At 37.5% G+C, this 23,472-nt stretch overlaps 1 protein-coding gene across 2 annotated transcripts in view; it reads left to right on the top strand.

The window, feature by feature from the left end:
- NEBL (nebulette) overlaps positions 1 to 5,983 on the top strand; it is a 231,978-nt gene extending 225,995 nt beyond the window's left edge. Inside the window, exon 26 of one of the 2 annotated variants that reach the window (XM_072327239.1) lies at positions 488 to 5,983. In XM_072327239.1, the coding sequence (XP_072183340.1) occupies positions 488 to 664 (177 nt within the window). In that variant the 3' untranslated portion in view covers positions 665 to 5,983. The remainder of the gene's footprint in view (positions 1 to 487) is intronic. The other variant, XM_072327238.1, reaches the window with a different exon arrangement.
- The last annotated feature ends 17,489 nt before the right edge of the window (positions 5,984 to 23,472 follow it).

The raw sequence follows: 23,472 nt of genomic DNA, 5'->3' as shown, positions 1-23,472 counted from the left end.
TGATTTAGAGTAAGAATCCAATGTGATGAAGGAAATTCAAAGAGATGAAAAAGTTAATGATCTGTAGTGAAGATATAGGTGAAGCTTTTTGGGAATTATACAAAGAGGCTGTAGAAACAGGCCATGGCAGGACATAGAAATGTTACTAGGGAATGTGTGAAATGACAGCTGGAATATTTCAAGAGACAGTGAGTAGCCTGATATTTGTTTAGATGAGGGCTTCGAACCATATGGATTCACAAAAATAATTATTCTGGTACTCAGAAAAAGTGAGTATATTATTTGAATTTTGACAGGGCAAGAAGTGTATTGCTTCTATTCAACAGATAACTTGTGTGATTTCTCCCTCTGCCTTACTCCCTCTGTTCTTTTTCCTGCTCTTTTTTTTTTTTTTTTCTCTTTTTTTCTGTCTGGGTAAAGAAGGGAGAGGGAAACTATTTCTGCTCAGGCCTGAGACTTTACAGATTTGTTTTCTTTCCTTCAACAGAGAACATACAGAGCCATGTATGACTACAGTGCTCAAGATGAAGATGAAGTTTCCTTCAGGGATGGTGACTATATCATCAACGTGCAACCAATTGATGATGGCTGGATGTATGGTACTGTTCAGAGAACTGGGAAAACAGGAATGCTTCCAGCAAATTATATTGAGTTTGTTAACTAATTTTTGTCTCTAGTCCTTTGAGCTTTGTTATGATTTACTCAAAATCTAATCTTTTAGAAAAAGCCAGAAGAATCTTTTAAGACCACATGTTCATTACTTTATTGCTACTATGACAGTCTACATTCTCACTCAGAATCCAGTTTAGAGTCCTTTAAATACGGATGAATAAACAACAAGAGCTTTGAAAACAGCATGGCTTATAATAGTGCTCCCTCAAAATTAAATTAAAAAAAACCAAACACATATGTGGAAGCCTGATGCTGCTAATCCTATAAAATCAATTAGCTGTAAAGGGAAAATACCTTTTCCCTACATCTCAAGGAGGTTGTTTCTCTTTATAGTAACCGTAAAATTGATTTGCTTCTTATGGGAGATGTCTAATGTTTGAGAAGTCAGCATCCTCATAAAAATAAAAACCTTAGCTAGAGAATTCGATCATTTGAAATAATGCCAAGTAATACCTTCATAAAAAATAAACAAACTTACTGCCCAGCAGCCTTACAATGAAAAGGTTTATTTTGACAGTAAAAATTTCCCAGCTTTCACCTGCATTTATTCCTGGATTACCTGTTTTGTTGTTCACAGTGACCTCTTCTATCAGCTTGGCTTGCATCCTAGTCCATCAATTAGATCCATGCCTGGTTTCATGGTTTGTCAGTATCTTTCCCACAGAAAATTCCTTGCAGAAGTTATCTAGAGTATAAAAGCTACCAAGTCTTCTGTTTCCTTCAAACAATACTTTGCATTTAAATATAAACTTCCATTAGGGCAATGTTACTTCCTTTACTTTCCCCTGTACTGCTGTAAATATTGTGTGTGAGGTCCTGGTGCTGTGCGATCACACGAAGCATGCAGGCGCATCCCTTCATCTTACCACAAGTAACTTGCTTAATGGCTGCCTTGCTAATGAGCTAATGTACCTACCCTGCTGCAGAAATACTTGCACCTCCATTGAAGAGTGGAGAAGAGCTCTGGTTATTGTAGTGCATTTCAGCTCAGTGGCCTATTTCAGTTTCCTCCAAAATTTTTGATGATCTGCCAGTGAGTTGTATGCTTACAAAATGATTAATGAAGGAGAAACACAACTTTCTTTTAACGTTTATTCCTTTTCATAACTGAAACTGAAGGGAAAACTAGGAAAAAGAAAAAAAAAAGTCCATCATACTCTATTCCATTAAGCTTCAGTTTCTGACATGAGTGGAAAACAGTAATAATATTCTGCTGACAAACCTTCACGTTTGCTCCATAGTGCCCATTAACTTACGATTGGGAAGTGAAGGAGCCAGGTCTCCATCTGTGATGCTGAGAAGAGAGCATGAAATACCTGGTGACATAACAGACCTGTAAGAAGGATTGTGTCACAGGCTTGAAATGTAAGGAAGTTCCTCTTGCTTTTAGGGAATGCCAGGAATGTGCTGTGTTCCCTCCCGGATAAAACTCTGTGAGGAAGGACAAGGAAATTAGAAGTTCATGTGGGAGCTTATTCATGTGGATGCATACAAACATAAAGAAATAATGAAGAAATAATGTTTTTGCTGATAATGTGATTTGTGGTATTCAACCATAGGAGAAAGAAGTTAATTTTGGAGTAGCTGTCGTGTTGATCCTGCACTGATGTTCTCCCATTTCTGAAATGTTAAGTAGAACTAATTACAGAATTTATAGATAATTTTGTATTTCGTATTTCACAAAATAAGCAAACCTGCTGTATCTGCTTAAACAACAAAGAAGGAAGGCAGTACGGATTTGTTACAGCAACTAAAAGCTGTCAGCGCAAATGCTTCCTAGCTCCATTTCTGCATATAATTAGGAACTGGAGAGTTTAAGCAGTTTTTTTTTCCTGTTGTTAACAAAGGGCAAGTCCCAGGCTGCCAAACAGAGAGTGGGATGACTGCATTTAAAAGACACAGAAAAAGAAAGAGAAAGATTGTGAAGTTGTCTATGCTTTCTTGTCTGCTGCCTAATTTCAAGGCCAAAGCTGACTGGGAGCATCTAACTTTGAAATAAGTGGTTTAAAACCAGGAATGTGAGCCTGTAAATGGGCAATCTGCATGGCTTACACTGCTGTCATTTAAAATTCTTGAAAGACAAGGGCTGTAACAGACCCTTATGCATTAATGGTGACTTCTACATTAGATTTGCTAGCTTTGCAAGTCAAAAGGCTGCTGCAATAGGCACAGCTAGAAACATTCAAAAAAGCAGTCTGTTTGTACATTGGTTTTCATCACCGGTCATCAACAGCAAAGAAAGAAATCCTATCTTAAAGTAGCTGGCAGATTTTTCTGATGATGCCTGGGGCAGAATTGGATATCACTTGCTGCTATGCTGCTCTATTTGTTCTGTAATGCTGACAGCAGTACAAACAAGTTGGCAGTTTGCTAACCAGACATGAAAGCAAAGAAATGTAGTGATTTTGATTTTGCATCAAATTGCAAATTTTAGTCACTTAAAGAAAAGCAAGTCTCAACACTAGCTTTCTTTCTTCCTAAGAGAGGAGATGGCTTCCAGTGTTTAATGTCTAGTGAAAAGTCAATCAGAAAATGAGGATTTGATCTCATTGGAGAACTGTGTTGTGCTAAACAACCTAAATAAAATTTTGTTGATAAATTTTGAATATTCAGTAGCCTGGCAAAGCACCTAAAGCAATTGCAAAATATAAAAGGTCAGGAAAGCAGAGCAGTATGTGAATAGTATTTCTCATGAAAGTGGTTTGTCAGCAGAATTATTATGATCTGTTTTAAGGTACTCCTTTACGTAGTCAGGGTTTTACGTTATACGTACTCAGCAATTATTGTTCATTTGGAATGTTTCCTTTTTCTTAATACAGAACAAACTTCTTTTCCATTGTGCAAATGTGTTCTAAACAGTGCTATCAAAGCCCACAAATTATCAACAATTTCAAATTGTTGTATAAGATCTGAATTTTGCAGTGTAAGAACAAGTCAGCAACCAAATTGTGCCAGCACAACTTTTACAAGGCATGTGTTGGAGCCTGTTACGTGCAGTGGTATGTAGGGGTGAACAGATGTTGTATGCTGTCCTGTCACCTTTAAAGTGTGTATTCTTTTTTAACACAGCATGTTCTCCTCACTGTGCTTTTTTCCTGTTACCAACATTTTTCTGGGGAAAGAGTTCTAAGGAGCCAAATTTCCCAAGGTATTCCAAAGTGCAGGCTGGAAGCCCATATGCTCCCATTTTAAGCATTTTAGAAACAAGGAAGTTATGCTAACATTCTTAACATATAAATATATAAAACTACATAGAGCATTTTCATACATATACACAAGAACAAATGGGTGCCTTGCTTTTCCTTACTCTTTCTTGCCTGGCTTATCTTCATTTTCTAAACAAAGCTACTTACAGATCCTGCATTTTTCATTATGGAACATTAGCATTTAATCTTGATGAAACAGGGTTTTCTTGATTACATGTGACGTACCATAAACCACTTCAACAGATTGAGATTTGACAGAGATTCACCTCCCATGGATTGTATTTGTGACAAATGTGTCCATACCGAGTGTTCCTCGGGGATGCAGAAGGTCTCCAGTGTTTGGAAAAGGTAATAATTTTAGCTTTTATTGTACAGTGATGGCATGCCATCTTGTGCAATGAAAAAGAAATGGTATGTAAGTCTTTGGCAGAAAGTGGTACAGAGTATAAAATATCAGATTTTAATTATGTTGATTAATACTCCATTTAAAATACAGAATAAGCTTTAGTTAGTAATTGTTTAAATAACATACTGGAACAGACAAAAGATGCTGTTGAAAGACCTCCAAACTGATGTGCTGGCAAATTCCAAGTACTGGTGAGCTGTAGAAGAGTAAACCATTTTGCAGTGCTTTAGTGATTTTTCTCCAGCTTTATGCAGTAGGAATCCCATCTCCCTTTTTGAAAGAAAACCTGAAAGCTGTATTTCCTAAACTGCCTGCATTACAACAGTATATTGAAAGGAATTTCATATGCTTCTTGTGTCTGATAAATAGAATTTGCATATTGTACTTAAGTTGTAATCCAGTTGTTGTTGACATTTGTTTAATTATTATTATTTTAGAGGGGAAAATAAGCTATACTGTAGCATTTCAATCATGTGTATTTAATAGTACTCTTAGAAGTTGCTAGACCGTTGGAAGACAGCAATGACTGTATTGACATTGATTAGCATGATGTGGAAAATCTCAGCTGTTGGTTTTTGCAGTGTGATATAAAAAGCAAAAATGAACCGCTGTGCAGTTTGGCTTATGTTTGCTTTCAAGTGTGTAAAAGTTTTAGTTATTTTGCAAAACTACTGTATTTGGGAGTATACAGTTCTGAAGGTAACAACTGTTTTTCAAAGGACAGATATAATTACTGTTGGATCATATGATGTATCATCTTAATTTGGCTTTTGTTATGCAGAAAGTTAACACCAGCTATTAAAATATATTTTAGTAGAAATGCTTTAATTCCTGTTTTTTCCTCTACACTGTGAATATTTAAGCCTTGGTGGACTAGAGCAACATCATGCTGCCCAAAGTACTAACCTATGCAAACTAGTTCACATTTTAGTTGATGTCACAGTGGATGTAACATAACAATTTATTTTGCATAACATTAAAAGTCATTCAAATAAAATGTTAAACCTAGCACTATGTATGTATTATATTCATAAACAATCCTCTGCAAAGCTACTATACCCATTAAAATAAGCTACTGAAGCTGTATGTTGTTCTAGCTAAGTAAGGATGCTTTGACTTTTCAAACTGAAGTGGAATATGTAGCGCTATTTCGAGTTTGATCTCAAGAAATGTTTTAGAAAATAGCAGTTTATTTCAGAAGTGCACTCTTCTCAAAGGGTTAATTAGCCTTTCCAGCCTGTGTTTGTAACCCTTCATTAGAACAGTAAGTTACATTCTGTGTCCCTTGTTTTGTTTAAATAAACCAAGGTAGTAAGTGAATGAGGTCCTCTGATGTGGCTAATACTGGTTTTCTGATCTTTGAATAGGATTGTAGTCAGGTATACTGTCAGTTCAACACTGATGAAAATAACTTGGGTTACTGTCCTCTTAAATACAGCTTTAAATACGAATATGGGTCTTGGGCTATCTCTGTTTACTTACACGAATAGATTATTTTCACAGAATTGTATTAAAATTTAAAATGAAATAAAATCCAGAAGTACTTTGGAAATGTTCTACCAGAAGCACCTGAAGAAGATTGTGTTGCTTAAGGATATATTTTATTAATTTCAGTGTTAAATGCATGGTTCAGTGTACTGCACTCAAATCTTTTAATTTTTGTAGTGTTTGCTTGATGAAGGCTGATAACAATGAATGAGAATAAATTACAGATATAAATTAAGTTGATTAGATAGTTCATACACATCTGCTAGCAAGCCAATTCAGGAAATACATGTTAGCCCTTCCTATGAAGTTTAATTAATTAAAGCTTTGTGATGCTTTTATGTATTTAAATGCCTTCGGTATTCCAGAATCCAAGCTATATATATATGTATATGTCATAAGAAACAGTGGTTTTCAATAAGAAAAAAGACTTATGAGCTGCCAGAATGAACACTGAGTACTTGGGATGTGTTTTACTTGCAAATCGCTCCATAATATGCTAGAATATCTGGAGTACTTGATTTTTTAACTCTATTCTAATATATATTTCAGGCGAAGGTTCTTGTCCTTTGAGATGCTGGTGTTAAGTCAGTAGAAGTCAGGGCAGGATGTGACAAAGTTTGTTCAGCATCTGAAAGAATTATGTCCATATACAATAGCAGTGTCAAGTCTATTTAGATTGCTCCAGAAGTAGAGCCTCCTAATCGTATCCATGAAAACTGCAAAAGATAAAAGAGCACAATAACAGTATTTTATAAAGTGTCAGCTACAACATGCTTTTTTTCCCAGCATAGTCATCACCATTAGCTGTGCATTTTTTGCTAGCAGTGAACGAGAGTCTCTGTTATGCTCATAAAAATCTGCGCCAGTGGAGATGATCCATTGTTTCACAGCTGCTATGACAGCATCATTACTAGGAAAATGTTGCCCATGCAGTCTATCCTTCATCGACCCAAAGAGGTGAAAGTCAGAAGGCACTAAATCTGGACTATACAGTGGATGTGGTAGAATGGTCCAGCCAAGATTGGCAGTGTGCTCCATGGTCTTCAAACTGGTGTGGAGACTGGTGTTATTGTGTTGCAAGAGAAAGATTGTCTTCTTCTCTGGCCTGACTCTGGAACTACGAGCCTTCAGCTTAGTCAGTGTAGCATTGTTGTGGTTGGACTTGGTGGTTTGTCCATGTTCCAGAAAATCCAGAAGGATGACCACATTTCTATCCCATCACTTTACCCACTGAAATCTGCTTTTTTTCTTTGATGGGAAATTCATGTGCTGCCAAAAGTGCTGTTTTGACTTTGGCTCCTTTGGTGACACCACATGTTGTCACTGGTAATAACGCATTACAGAAAATTGTCACCTTCAGCCTCGTATTGTGTTCAGTAGGTCTTGAAAAATTTGAATAGTGTTCTTTTGTTCCTGTGTGAGCGTTCATGGGACCCAGCTGGTGAGAACTTTGTGATATTCCAACATTGCCAGTATTATCTCCAACACACTGAAGTTGATATTCAGCTACATACACAGTTCCCTGGTCATAGAATGCCTATTTTTGTGGGTGAGCTGATTGAGATGGTCCTAATTTTGTGACATGTCAGCTGTGCATGGCCATCTGGAACATAGCTTGTCTTTTGTGTCACTGTTGCCACTACTGAAACACAGCATCTACCACCTCACTGTGCTCATATCTGCTCTCTGGTCTCCATAAACATTCAGTAAGCATCAATGAATGTCAGTGGGTACAAAATGCAGTGGGAGGAATGTTCAGCCTCTGTTGCCATGCTCCCAACATCTGCCTCTGTTGTCATGGGCTAACACAATAAAATGGTGGCATGACTTTTGGAGCAGCTCTCGTAACACATGACTGAAAGAAAAAAGGTATTCAGTCTTTACAGACCCTGTAGATAATTATTATCAAAAAGATCTACGTACTGGCTCTAGAATGTCTTGTCAAGACCTCCCACACTGTCTGTTGGTCCAGCTTAATGTTTCCAGCTATCAACGCTTTTAATGTGTTCTCATTTCTGCTCTCAGAATCCGGCTTTTGATTTTCTCTGTTGTTTTAATTAGCGAGAGTAAGCTAATTTCACAGTGAGTTATTTGTGCTGAGGGAATTGTTGCTTGATGGGATGGTTGTGACAAGTGCTGCCTGTCCTCCTGTTGCTCAAGCTACCAGGGTTCCAGTCCTGGCCTGCAGCATGACTTTCTTTTGTTTATCCATATGGCAACCTGTGGGATACACTGGCATGTTATCACCAAACGATACCAATTAACTATAATTTTTTTTTTTTTTTTTTTTTTTCCCCCCATAAATTGTTGCTTTTATTGTCATTATTTCAGTGATTAATTTATTGCACAAACAGTAATATCCTCATAAGGAAAGAGATAGCATGATGTGACTAGGAAGGAATGATCAGGGTGAAAAGGCACAGATTTCTTATTCTGTTTTTGCTGCAGAGATTAGTGCAAGTCAATATATGACTGAGAGTGCTGTCTGAACAACTATCATGTAGTCTGAGCAATACTTGTATGGCTGTGTGTGGCCTGTCTTTGTGCTGTGGTGTCAGAAGGGACCATGGTGTAGTGTGCAGATATCTAGTTCAGCTTTTGAACAATTAATCTGAACCCCATTCTCAGACCAGTCACTGGAGAATTTGTAAGGGCAAATTTATCCTTCCAGATAAGGAAGATAATGAGACTTCAAAGGGTGTTGTCAGTTGGTTTAAACTGCATGTTCTTGTGCTCTGCTGGAGGAAATACTTTGAAAATTGAGCCCATGGCACTGTAGCGTGTTCCTAACTCTGAACTATGCAAGTACCACTATGAAATGATGTGCTGTGGATATCACCTGCTCCACAAAGTTAATGCACTATGTGCTAAGTACATGTTTTACAATGACATCAGAAACTGGCCATTCATATATGTGCACTGTGCCCTAAAAAGATTTTAGATAGTCTGTGGCTGTCATATATTTTAACTTTGGTTTCTTTTTCATCTGCTTGCTGTAAGTAAAATCTACACATGGAGAAGGCTGTTCTTACTGTAAAGTCTACTGGCCTGTTGCTCTACTGGCTGTTCTGTCTACAAAGAGACATGTATGCAATTTTCTCCATGCATTAACAGCTGGCTCTTAAAATCCTGCTTGTGATTTCATAAAAAAAGAAAAAAAAAAAAGAAATAAAAGACAGCTTTTGTGATTGTCCTTCAAGTCATAAATTACAGCCTCCAGGATTCTGTTACTTTGGACAATATCTTTGCCAAGATGTGGACACATTTTTTAAATGTCTCTTTTAGACCTCTGAGGAACCAAGAGAATTTTAAGACAGTTGAAAAATGCTGGTGTTCATCAGTTGAGCCCATGGATGTGCTAAATCATCAAAATTGCATTTGTTACTCACCTCCCCATTCTTACCTTCTCTCCCAGCAGTGGTTCACTGGCTCCAACTGCTTATCTTGGCTTTTTGCCTCCTTTCAGCAGAGCTCTATCACTAAACCCTATGGGATTGGGACTTCTATAGTCAGGCCTTCAGAACACTCCTTGGCATCTATAGTTCCTACATTCAGATTCAAATTTTTAGCACAACTTAGCTACCTGTTCTCCTTTTGAGACCTTTTAGCAGAGGACCCATGTGCCTATTTACCCTAAAGTGTGTTACATTCCTATTGGCTTGACTGTGACCAGTTCTCTGTGAAGATGAGTGACCCTGAGTGTACTTTCATTTTCCCACTTTCCTTCCTTGCCTCTGGATTGCTCTGAATTCCTCTGAGCTCAGCTGCTATTTTCAGGGAAGAAGAAGATAATGTTTTTCACTGCCTTATTCTGTCTCGTTTATTCCTTTCTTCAGAACATTAGCATCTTCGTTATGTTTTCTTTATTGCATCCCTGATTGTGGGCTGAACTCTTGATTCAGGAGTCTTTCTCTCTCCACCAGTATTTGATTGAAGGTCTCTTGCCATGTGGGTGTAATCTGTTGCTCACAGAGAATGATGTGTTGGTAGGCAGTAGCTTTCTTACTGAGACCTGTTTCCTGGTGCTACTCATTCCTAATTCATCAGACAGGATATCTGTTAGACAAGATTGTCTGTACCAAACATCCAACCTTTCTATAAATAAATGTGCCATTATAAAATAAACACTTTTTCCTAATTTGTATTTCCTCTCAGGATGACATTGATATTTTACAGTTTCTTGGCTTTACTGACCTTAGGAAGCATGCATCTAAAAAATGAATTAGGCTCATTAGGCTCCAAGGTATTGTTAAGACAGACCTTGATGACTGCAGCTATTCTGCAGTGTGGATGTCTCAAGTTAGATGGGATAAATGACATATTAAATCTTGCTGGCAAGTAGTTCAACTGTACTGAGTTCATGCATTTATTTGAGTGATCCAGCTATTCAATAGCCTGTCATTTTCATTTCTACTCCAGCAGTTAAAAGAAAAAAAAAAAAAAAGCACAACCACACACACAACAAAAAACAAAATAAAACAAAAAACACACCAAGAATTAGATGACAGTTATTTATAATCAACTAATTAACTGTGCAGTTTATACAATTCCTTCAGCATTATGGAAGTGTAGAAGGTCAGTTGGGTAGTTTTATTAAAGCATGTGTAAGGTGGAGCAAACAAGCAGGCTGAATGCCAGGCGAGGGGAGGCATTTGGGTTGACATTTGGCTCGCTTGCACTTCAACCTCTATCTTTTCTTCTGTTTCAAAAAACTGATGGAAAAGCTTTGTTCCTTACAGCATGACCTACTGTGTTGTTTGACATAGTAATCTTTAGTAGAAAATAACAGTTGCAAGGGCAGGGATAAGATCTTAGAGCAATTTGGAGTTATGCTTTTAAATCCTGAAGTTTCTAAGACTGTGTTAGTTAAAAGACCTTCTACTGTGGTCCTCTGCATTTTCTGTTGACCCTTAACAACCTCTAACATTATTTTGCTTTGCCCTCTTTTTGTTGAGTCCCTTTGTGAGAAGGGAAAAAGACCAGAAATATTGGAGTACTTTAAATGCTTAACCTTCTTTGCTACACTATGAAATATTCTCCATCTCCCAAGCTCTTTTTTTTTTTTTTTTTCTTTCTTTTTTTTCCTATCCTCAAGCAACATACCAAAACAAGTAGTATGTTCCTTGTCCAAATGCCACTGGCCATGGTGCTCTGTTGCACAGCTGTGATTGTTATGAAAGGGAGAATATTCTACAGTGACAACAGCTACAATCTCAATATTAGAGCAACCACCAAACAATCCTGTAAGACATTTCTCAATTTACCAGTCCTTCAAAAGATGTGTATATTTCTGTGGTACTGGTGATCTGTGAGATTAGTAAAGTACAACTTTGCAACTTGGTTTCTATTCCAGATGCTGTCAACTAAATGCAACTGCAGCTGCTTTTGGATGGATTGATTTTAGATTTTGTTTTGAGTAGTTACTGTTTGTCTTTTTGTTGTTGTTCTACTGCTTTCTTCTTTTGCTTCTCAAGATATGACAGCCAAGTCAGAAGAATACATCAAACACGCTCATGGGTGGGCCTTCTGTCTGTCTAGATCTGTATGTTTTTCATTCTAAGCCTTTCTTATTTTTCCCAGCACTGCCAAATTGGCCTCAAATATTGTGAATTTGTGCAGGATGTACTCACCCTCCTACAAGGACAGAACTGTGATCTGAACTGGTTCAAAATGATTCAAAATAGAGGCAAATTTGCTGGTCACAGTCAATCTGATTTGGAGACCAAGGCGTAGGTATGACCGCTGGTGCATGTACAGTTCAATACCTCACAAAATTTTCATTCTCTAAAACCTGCTTGTTTAGGGAATACATATTTTAGGATTACATGCATTTTGACTAAAAAACAATATGTTTTTTTAGTAAAATAACAACAGACTTCTCATGTCTTACTGAAATGTGTGATGATCCTCATGACCCAATGAAACATCCAACTGGACTAGAACTTCACAGTCTAATAAGGTAGGTGGAAAAAAATCCTACTTAGTCTGAGCACTGGTTTATTTTAAAATGCTTTTTCTCAATTGAATTCTCTATAAATTGGTACTGAGACGTACTGTATGAAACTAAGGTTTATCTGATTTTGGAAAGCAATGCTGGGAACTGGAATCTGTTTCTTAATCCTAATCAAGGTTTTGTAATCTTTCATATTTTTTGTCAGTATCCTGCTTTTTGTTTGACAGGGCAAAAACAAGATTGAGGGGGCAGATTTTATCATGTTTATGTTCAGAACCATGGAGGTGAGAGGTAAGTGGGATTTTCAAATGATGTCTGAAAGCAGTAGGATTAGAACTACCAGACAGACCAACTGGAGGTGAAATGTTACTGGACCTCCCAGTACAGAGGAGAGAACTAAAGAGATTAAGATTATGGTCAGTCTGGGCTGTAGTTACAATATTCTGGTTGAGTTCATGATCTTGAGGAATATGGGCCTGCCAAAGAGCAGAGTCAGGATCCTGAAATTTAGGAGAGCTGAATTCCATCTATTTAAGGAATAATTGTTTGGGATTCTCTGGGAAACTATCCTTAGGAATGGAACAGAGTTGGCAGTTCTTTAAGGGTACCTTTCTAAGAGCACAAGGTGTCTCCATGCTCCAGCATGAGAAATTAAGCAGAGGAAGCAGAAAACTGGTATAGCTGATCAAGGATCTGCTGGTCAAACTGAAGGCTAAGAAAAGTACACAAGCAGGGATGTGTGGCCTGGCAAGAACACGGGGTTGCTGTCTGAGCATGTCAGGATAGCCAAGGAGGCTTCGGGTTTAGACACTTAAATATCATTAAACTTTGTAGTCCTTTTTAGCACTGGATGCTTTACTTTCTGCACCCTTATCAGGGCCAGTTCATGTATGGTTAATGGCCAAATTTAGCTGTATTGAAGTTTATGATGTGTGTTGCTCCACTATAATCTGCATAAATGCTATTAGTATGGGAATCGTTAAGCCAGAAAACATTTGAAATCTTATATAATTGATTTAAGTCATCTTATATTGTTTCGGTTTCTGTTGATGAGTGAGTAGCATCCCCCAAAATAGATATAAGCAATTTAAAACTACATATTTCTTGGAAATTAGTTTTAAAATGAAGTCTACTGACACAAATTCTATTTGCAAACATGCTGAAGTTAAACTTAATCTTTCTCTCCCCATTGAAATATTAGCAAATAACACGAGTTAGGTATTGATTACTGTCTGTAGAAATGTAAACTTGCACTTGAGCTTTGTGGTGAAATATATCCTTTGCTTGTCCTCTGTTTCTGAAAGATAGTACTTTCAGAATAATTAGTATTGGAAGAGATATTATTGAGAAATAAGGCATACACTGTTACTAGTGAGGGAAATTAAATATTGAAAAAAAAAAGAAAGGAATTGCTGGACTTTGTATCTGTCAGTGGTTCCATGTCTGGCAGCTTTTTTGGAAGATGGAAAGTTTGGGGATTTACAGCTTGGTAAAGTCTTAAAAAGAGTGAAATGCAAAATATTGGTTTAGGTGTCATTTCCTCCATTAGCCTTTAGGTAAGTTAGCCAAGTAACCCATGTCTTTTCCCTTTGGTTGGACACATTCCCTCTGTGCTACTGACTGCCTGTATTGTGAGGAACATGTAATTTTCCTGCTCTAAAACAGTAACGATGAGGAAAAAGAAACAACTTTCATAATTCCTCCCTGAGGGAATGGCTCCTCTTTCCTCCTCCTTTCTTTTCATTTTTCATTGGATCTTCAGTTTTCAGTCAGCAAAAATGCATCTATCAGGCTTATGCAATGACATGGCATGGCAAGGAATGGTTTAAAGGGTAGCTGACTACTTGGAATTTGCCCTTTAAGACATGAAAGTCATCCCAGCAATTTATTTTTAATAGATAAATAGTACTTCAGGAAACAAGTATAATTAATATAGACAATATAGACAGATCACTCTGTTCTTTCAGGGGCACAGGGACATTATATAGCACATGGCTCTGGCTCAGTATGTCCTGTGTGGCTGGACATGTATCATGACGTTATTAAGTCCTGTCTGCCCAGTGGGAGCTGTGCAGGAGGGCAGTTGGGCCACACCATCTGGATGTGGGAGCCCAGCCAACAGAGGGGTTTGGGCCTGGGGAGCTGCAGCCCCAGAGGTACCCCTGAGACCTGTCTTGGGTCCTCAGACTGAGTCACAGCACTCATTTCCTCCCTCAGAGAGCGTGGAAGTGTGGTGGGTGATTGAGGACCATTTCTCCTGAATGGATATGTGAGCAATTACGCAGCTTTCCCCGTTTCTTTTTTATTTGGACATTTTCCTGCTGCGATGGGAGCAGAGGTCCCTTCACTTTGTGCAGCTGCAGCAATTGGCGATGAAGATGTGCAGAAACTGCCAGTGGGTGCAGTTATTTCCTGTAATCCTGATCCACATACTGCTGATAGCTATGTCACTATTTGCATTTTTCCACTTCTCTCCATAGCTTTAGAAAAAAAAGCCCAAGAGGTGACATCAAGGCATATATAGTATCTGTTTTCCCCTTTTCTCATATATGATGAATGGTAAACTGAGGAGGGAAGTGACATTTTAAAACAGCCTTAAAGGACTAGGAGCCATAGCTTCAGCTTTCTTTAGCAATCTAAAAGACAGCCATGTCATACTGGCACAAGGGGGCAGATGTGCACCATTAAAAATTCTTCTTAGTTTAGAACTGAAATTGTCTCCCTGAATGATCAGAATTAGCAGCAGATTGTAGTCTGGTAAGTGTCTTGTTATGTGCATAAATGGATATGTTAATTGTGTTTTAAATAAAAATTATATTGTATATTTAATTAGAATGAAAACTAATATTTCTACAGAAAATCAAAAGGCTTTGGCAGTGTGAGCTGATTGCGAAATCTGTTTGCAGATGAACAGCAAAAATAGAGAGTAAAAATGTGCTTTATTTATTTATTTATTACTGAGATGAGCCAGTTAGCATTCATAATTCAACACTTAAACATCTTGGCACCAAATATTTCTGTACTACCTAAAGGTGTCTTAGTGCTTAAAAATGCTTACATTCTCCCTGAGCAGCAATAATGACTAAGAATCTTGTGGTGGTGACTATGGTGATGACTTGGAAGTTGGTGGAGTTAAACTTGAGTACAAAATGCCATGCAGAACTGCAAGAAGAGAGGCCAAGCAGGAGACACGATCAAGGAGAAGCTTCACTGAGATTCTACAGTAGCAGGAGTTTCATTATGCTGGATCTGTTGTAGAGAGAACTACTGCTACACTGACAGGATTTTCCTCCCCAAACCTCTGCTTGCTGTGACATGCGCTGCATCTTCATTACCTGATCTACTCCAAATTTGATTCTAAGTAAATTAGTATCTTTGATACAGATTCTTTTTCTTTTAAATGAGAAGACAAAATACAAGTAGTAGAGATAAAAGCAGTAATTTTATTTCAAATGATTCCATTAAAATGAACTTTTATTGCTGCTTGAACTGATTTAACATAGCAGTTTGTTGCTCAGGCAATACAAGTTTGAAAATCATCTCCTATTTGATTCATCCAAGTTTTTTTTCAAATACGCAAGATAAGAGGTTAAGCTTTGCAAGACTGGTGGTATTTCATGAGAACTTTATTCCCACTTCACTGCTGCTGCACTGAAATTAATGGAATTATTGCAAGAGAAGTGCAGCGTGCTCCCTACCCTAACCGGAGAAGTACAGTGCTCATACTGGTAAAGCCAAACTGTTCCTCTCTCTATATGTGTGGATAAGCATATGCACACTTGTGCTTACACACAGGTACGTGAGAATTTGCAGTTCAGTGCTGATTTGGGCGACTATTTTTTTCTGAATCTGAGTTTACTCAAGAGTGTTTTTAATCTCGCTGTTTGATTATTATAACACAGTTGTGCCAGCAGACAACAAATACTTACCCCTGCAGTGGGGGCTCTGCTCAGTCAGAGGTCACCAGGTGCTGCTTCCTTTCATGTTTTCAAACCCGTTGTGTGTTTGAAAACATAGCATGGAATGTTCCAGCTAAGATATCAGGATATACCTTTCCAAGCTATTATAATCTAACTGTCAGAGTCATCCATGATTAAATTTTCCTAAATATTTTATTTCTTCATGTGGCCTCCTGACCTGTAGCTGCTTTCTACTCTGAGCATAGCTTTAATCTCTCTTCCACACTTCCAAACTTATTCTTTTCCTAAGAATTTCTTTGTATGTCACTTGCAAATCATTTCAGTTCTCTGAATTTCCCCCATTTCACTTTGTCTTCCTCATTGCCTGAAATGAGTGCAGCTTCAGCAGAATCACAGGTCAAAGGAGAATTTCTGCCTTGCAGAGCTTCATTATTGTGGTTGAGTGTGCACAGCATCTTCTCCACTGGGCAGTGCTGAGGATTGGCTGCTAATCCCCTGGGGCATATTTAGGAAATCTGCTGTTGTTATAGCTCTGCTTGTTTCTTCTATAATCTTCTACAAAACTGTATTTCCTTTACTGTTTTCTTTCACCCCTCTCAGGGGTGGTGCTTGTACCAGTGTACCTGGGCCCTCTGCAGCTCTACCCTACACCTTTGTTTCCTGGCCTTGAAGATCCAGTTGATGTGCTCCAAACTACGGCTGGAGAACCTGGCAGTGGAAAAATAATGTTGATAATCAGAGCATTTGGGATGAAAGTGAATTCAGACTCAGGCAAATGTGTAAATCTGGCCATGTGGTTTCACCCCTCCAATTATAAACAAAGACTGGCTCCATCTGGGGATTGCTTCTGGGAAGCAGTACATTGAAGGTTCCCTTCTCCCAGTGTTCTGTTGGGATTATTCTCCTTTATATGAGGGTGTACTAAAGTGACTGCTATGTGGTTAGACAAGATCACCCTTTTCAAGTCTTGAGTGTAGATGCTGTTGTTCCTTTTCTGGAGTCTGCACTACTTTGAATTTTTGAAATAAGTATTTTGTGGTTTATTCAATTTCTTAATTATTCTCTTAGCTCTTCAGCCTAAATACCACTTAGTTTAGCAGCCTAGCAGCTGTGTTTTGTTTATAGCTAAGTCATTGCCAAGTTGTTATAGAGAGATTTTTGTTAAAATCTAAAGAAAGTTATTGGAATTAGGAAGACTGAGCAGTAAAATAGGACCATTCAAGATATCACTATCCTTTAAATTCCAGGTACCTGCTGGGTAACCCATGGTTAAATGTGCTTTCTTTGCAATGTGATCCAGTCCCACAGGAAACGTGCTAACATTACAGAACTTGTTTTTAAATTCTGTACATTATTTATGCAATTTGATCAAGACCCTTTCCAACTACTTTGATGATTACTTAATTAGTGGTCTGTGGTGAGGAAAAGTCTGTCATTGAAATACTTCCTATGTTTCATCCTTCAGCCCTAGTTTGTCTTTTTCTCAAGTTTTAGTTGTTTGTGCTTGTTAGCCAGCATTTGACAAGACCATTGGTACTGCCAGATACATTCCCTTCTTGTAGTCTGATCATCCTTGTCCTGACGTATTGTCCAGATTGTTTCTGACCTTGTGACTCTAACAGTATTTTCTGAGTTTTAATGGAAGATTTATGATAAAAATTTCTGTATTTACAGAGTGTTTGTAAAGCACCAAATTATGTTCTGCTAATGACAGTTTAGTGGTGAAGTTCAGCACATCTCACAGCTGGATATTAGCTAATGAACATAAGGCAGTTTAAATGCAGTAACTGTTTATCCTCTCAAGGAAAAACAAGTTTTGTCCCAGAAAACTTTTAAACCAGACAGTTTTACAGACATGTTGTCATTGCTCAATAATATTTATCCACTGCCTGTCCATGCTGGAGAAACAAAGAATGGTGACTCAGTAACAGGTCATCTTCTGGGTGTGGTTTATTTGCTGGTCCTGACACACAGAGCTGGAGAGCAATATTCTGCCATGCATAAAATCAAGTTATTAAATCAGTGCATGTGCTCTAAAAGCACATTTGGAAACAGGAGGAGCCCCATTTCCTGTGTTTGCATCATCATTTTCTATTTTCATAATTCTATTTGTTTTCCATTTTTTCATAATAATTTCTTGGTTTCAGTACAGAGTCTGTTATGCTAAGGTAAGGTAAGGGTCCAGGCTCCTGAACTGACCACATTTTTCTAGTACAGTTTTGGGCTGCCTTATCTCTCCAGGGTTGCTGCTGGGTCCCAGGATGTCTGCTTAGTCCATTTTTTTAAGCAACATATAATGCATAGGGATTTTTTAATGAATTTTCCTTAATTAGTGGTGTTTGATGTCACGCAATAAGAAACCTACATATACACTGACTAATAAAAGCAAGTCTGGATGAAACAGTGGTGAATTTACCAGTGAAAACTTGGGGGCATATTTTTGTTTTCATATGTGTTTTAAAAAGCTCTTCCTTGGCAAGCAGGCAGGTGATCTGCTCAGCCAGCCCCAGTTTTAAGCTTAAGAACTGACAGGTGAAAGGAAAGAAGATGGAACAATAGAACACGGATCTGTCTTTTTTTTTGTCATCAAGATCTACAAACATCACCTGTCATTTCAGTCAGTAACTCTTGTTGACTCCATGCAGCAGAATTCAATGAGGATATGATGGATATTTTGAAGTTTCACCACAGAGCTCATGGTTCACATCTTATTTCCCTGGTAGCTGATTTTCAGGCCCAGAACTGAAAGAAATATATTGGCCTATAGAGATTTCTTCTGTTGATTCTAGATGCTTTGTTTTGTTTATGGAGTAAACTTGTGATATTAACCACACATTTACGTTTCTACTTTTTGGCTGAGATCTTAGTAGCAGCACTATATACATTCATGAATCCTTATTTCTGCTTATAGGAATGAATGTGATCTATGTTGCCCATATACAAAATAAAAACTCAATACTTAAATGGCAGTGCCAAAATATGTTTGGATACCTAAGATCAGAAATATCTTGTTGTGTCTCAGAAGTGTTTTATGTCACCTCTCCCTTGGAAGAAATGCTGTTGATCTGGAGAAGAACCACAATTTATTAATAGCTTATTTGTAACTGAGTAGCTGTTGTTGGCAGTATATGTCACGAATGAAAAACAAATTCCTCTCTGACTAATGTCTTCTCGCTTTTATCAATTTTAGATGTTTATCAGGTAGTTAGCAAAAATAACTGCAGTTCTGTGGGTTCTTACCTGACATAGTGTCCCGCTGTCAACAAGAAAAGGAGCTGGCCATGCCCATCCATCCCTTCATTCCCTCCCATGTCCTTCTTAGTACAGTGCCATCAGAATTGTTTGCAGCCTTAGAGTGAACCAAATCCAGCAACTGAGCAAGACTTCAGTTTACCCACAAAGTAAGTTAGATTTGACTTTGGTCAGTTCCCAACCCCAGGTCCTGGCATGGATGATAAATAAAAGCCACTGCTCTGTATTAGAAGTCAGCCACAAAGAGCAAAAAGTATGTCAGAGCTTATTAGCAGAAGACACACCTATGGGTAGAAAATAATTCTTTAGTGACATTATTTTGATTATTTTCATTATCCAGTAGCATTATTTTCATTGTTCATTTCCAGAGTTTAGGGCATTCATTAAAAAAAAAATTCAACTGTCTATTAAGGCTCATGTAGGTAATTTTTTGTAATTTTTTTTTTTTTTCTTCTTCTTTTAGGGTATTTACAATGAAGAATGATGAACTTTCAGAACTGTATGCAAACATGAAATGGAAATAGTAAAAAGTAGTCTTTCTATGTGGCTAACACCAGATTGATTTTATCTGATTTAGGCATATAAGAAGCTGTGCTGTAGTGTGCTGGTTAGCTGGAGATTGTCATGTTACTCATATATTTTGTATAGATTAGACTAGTGACAGAGTGTAGTTGCTGATTCACACTGACTTTTTTAGTAAGAATTTTAAACAAATTTTCTGTTGAAGTAGCTACATAACCATTAGAATTCAGTATCTTTTGACAATATTGTTCCAACTTCTTGTTTGCATGCCTAAGCATTCTACAGGCAAGCGTAATCAACACTAAAGAAGTTTTGACTTGATGGGACAACTATGATGGTAACTATTAGAATGACAAAGGTGCAAACTGTTTTCAGTTTTTATCCCTTTAAAAATCTTATGGCCATTTTAATACCTTCCCCCACCCTTTTTCTTCCCCCTTTTTCTTCTTTTTTTTTTTTTTTTTTTTTTTTTTTTTTTTTTTTTTTTCTTGTGATTGAATTTTTACCCTATAATCAAGAGACAGTTTGCATATGACATCATGCTAAAATGGCTTTGATGTTGATGGAGGCTTCCTGTCTTAATTTTACACCTGACATGGCCTATGTAGTGGTGTAATTTCCCCTTCATTGTTAGCCTTAGTCTATCAGACATCCTGTGTCCCAGAACAAGTAAATATCATATTTTGAGACACGGGAGAGTGAGGTACTTCCTTTCAGAGAGTGTTGGGTTCTTCTTGCTCTCATCTCCCCTGTGCCAGCATGCAACTGCTGTGTACTCATAGATCACTTACAGAGGATTTTTTTTCCAGTCAAGCTGTGTCCACAGGAGCCTGTAAAGTGAATACTTTTAAATATACTTAAATAAATCTTAAATTAACATAGTATATAGAAATTTTGTTGAGGGGGACTGAGTGAAGTTCTCTCCCTGAGAGGATCTGCAGTTGAATTAAAGCAACATAATAGATTTTACATCTGAAATGTGGAGTATGAAACCTGCTGTGCATCCCCAGAACAACCATAAATCATCATTAAAACTGAGCAGATAGTGAGAAATTATTTGTAAACATGACTTAATTGGATGCACACTATTTGAGTCATTATTTTGTTTTAAAGGCTTGGTGAGAAGCAGATAGAAGAAAAAGACTAAATGAGCTTCAAAACCTTCATTCTATCAGCCAGGCTTTTTCAAGTGGAGGAAGAAGAAAGAACAGCCTATGTCTCTGTAAACTCAAAACATGTCATTGTAGTTCTTCCAGTTCATCACTCTGACATTTACTGAATATATATATATGTAGAAGGGGAGCTTGGCCAAAGGTGGCATCCCTTGTCCTGCTATCAGCAACATTTTGTGTTGCACTTGATGAAGCTTTTTTGACACAATTCCTTGCTGGCCTTAGAGCTCAGGTAGCAGCTGGGTGCTCTGACAGCTATTAGGGACAACATAACATTTTCAGACTGCTCCAAAAGTACTGCCATCAGTTCTGTGCAATTTGAAAGCTGTCATAAGTGTTATATGAGTCACAGAATCTGCTTAATCCTTTTGCAGCCAAATGTAGCTTTCAAGAGATGTTTTAGGCAGCAGAGGGAAAATACTGGTCTGAACTTAAATTTTAGAAATAAAAATCAGTTTCAATAGCTCTAGAAGGCTGGTGGGCTTTGCTAAAGTAGTGGAACTGTTGCAATAACAACATACTTTTAGAAAGGCAGTCATAGCTAATAAAGTTGATAGGAGAAACTATTTGTATAGGAGATACCATCAGAATCTGAGATTGGGTTCTCCATTTCATTACAGGGAATTTGCTTAAGTCCCAGGAGTGTCAGAGCCAAGTAAAATCCAAAGTAGAGATCATAAAAAAGAAAAAATCTCCCAATTCCTTTCTATTTTCTATATTTTTCTATCCAGAACTTTATAGTTAAATATTAATATTCTAGGAAGGTAAGAGGAGATCTTTCCTGTATGGCTGTTTCCATAACTTCTGCCTCATTGCATCTTCTTTTGATAATAGATGGAGGTAGCTTTTGAAAGTGTGATAATTGCCACATTAGCTTAAACACGATAAAATTGTAATAATGAATTTATTTTCAGGCAATCGGATAATTTAATTGTGGTCAAGAAGGTATCAGCTTTCACATCATGCTGTCAAACACAAAAGGACTGAGAGTATTCTAACGAAAACAGCAGTAATTACTGTATCAACTTCTGGAAAGTAGAATCATAGTGAGGATGTCACTGCAGTGCTGCAGCACTCCGAATGTGCTGCAGTGCCTGATCAGTTTGCACTAATAAGCAAAGGTCTGTTCTGTGCTGACATTCTGATCCATTGGGCAGTGGAGATATAGTTTATTTTCTCATAGGATTGGAATATGGTTGAAATAGTCAAGTGTACATTTTGAAGTCTGTTATCGATGTTACTATTACAGGTCTCTTTCTTTTGCACCTAGGTTTAGTATATGGTCACATTAGAGTGGTATTTTATTGTATGAAAGCCACTGGGAATACAATATGAGGAAGGTGTCGTAATTAGCAAGTGGGGGAAAACCAAGTACAACTCTCATTTCAGCATTAAAAGAATTAATGATAATTACATTCCACTGACAAATTTTTAAGTCAAGTGCAGTAGACCCTTGTTCTATTAGGTAGAACTGGTCACACTAATAATTGCACTTCTTAGTATTTTTATGTGTTCTTGCTGCTGTGTGTCTATCAATTAATGCAAAAACCTTAAGAGACAGGTAGACTAACTGTAGTACTACTCTTTTGCAACAGGTATGATTCAAAAAGACAAATGACTTCTGAAGGCTGTGCAATGAGAGAGCTGCAGAATTGGGATAAAAACTGCAAGGGGTTTACAAATGTGCTGTTTCATAGGTAATATTTGTTCTGCATAAATTGCCAATGAACAAAGATGACTGCAAAGTTCCCTTCTGATAGATATAGATGAGCTGTAGAATATGTTCAGTGGAAGAGTATGTACTTTATTTATATATTTTAGAAAAGCCGCTCTCTAAACTGCATTAGTTTGTCAGCTCAATGTAAAATAAAAGAGAAACAGACACAGCAGTCTCTAAATTATAAAGCAGTGTGGGCACGTTTGTAAAAAATTAGCAGGTGCCTTCAAAGTACACAAATCTCCACAGCAGCTTTTTGTCTATTGACTTTTATAATGTAGCTTTGAGATTATGTTTAATGTGTGTTTGTCTTGAGGAAAGAGAAGCAGATTTCTGAACTCTTTAATGGGACTGTGCTTTCTTCATCATCTTCCTATTAGAGAAAAGAAGATGGAGCGGAAAACAAAGCAGTACTTGGTAGACTAACAGTGATCTTAGCAGTGACTTGGTAAGTGTCCTGAGAAGATTTTGCTGATCCACTCAGTCTGCACCTGTAGGAAAAACTCCAAAGGTATTTTTAAGCATTTTTGGCATATCTGGCTAATAGAACATCCCATAAATGAAGGAAAAAAAACCTAAAGAGGCACATGAATTTGTGTCCACTTTTTATTATACCAATAAAGTTTTGGAAATTAGTCCCGTAGAGTGCTAATGTGCTGTGTCTAAAGTGCTTATAGTGTCTGAATTAAATCATTTGCAGTTAATTCAGAAATCTTCCTTGCAGAGATGAGATCTTGACCCTTTGGGTCAGGCTGTGTTTTCTTTTCTAAATTAAAAGTTATGTATGCCAGCAGGAAGAGGGAGGCACTGGTGCTTCAGAGGGGATCCTTATGGAAAGCATCTTGTCTGTGTCCCAGGCACTGTCTCTTAGCATCTGTTGAATTCTGATCACTTTCATAGCTAGGAAATAGAAGCTGACACATAAATATCTCTCAGTTGTGCTAATTTTTGTGCTTTGCCTTGCTTACTCCTCTATGTGGTTAAACATGCCCTTACTTTTCCTTGCAGAAAATGTTAGAGACAAATATTTTTGAAAATGTAATTTTATAGTTTGAATATAGAATACACACACGTGTTATGACATCTGTACGTTATAAAAATAGCCAATGGCAATGTAACTGCAAAAGCGGTAGAAGCAGCAGTCCTGTTAGCTTGCAGTGTGAT

The sequence above is a fragment of the Excalfactoria chinensis genome, chromosome 2, assembly GCF_039878825.1.
Source record: "Excalfactoria chinensis isolate bCotChi1 chromosome 2, bCotChi1.hap2, whole genome shotgun sequence".
NCBI classification, from domain to species: Eukaryota; Metazoa; Chordata; class Aves; order Galliformes; family Phasianidae; genus Excalfactoria; species Excalfactoria chinensis.
Note: the sequence above shows the minus strand (reverse complement) of the source record. Positions and strands in the feature narration are given on the sequence as shown.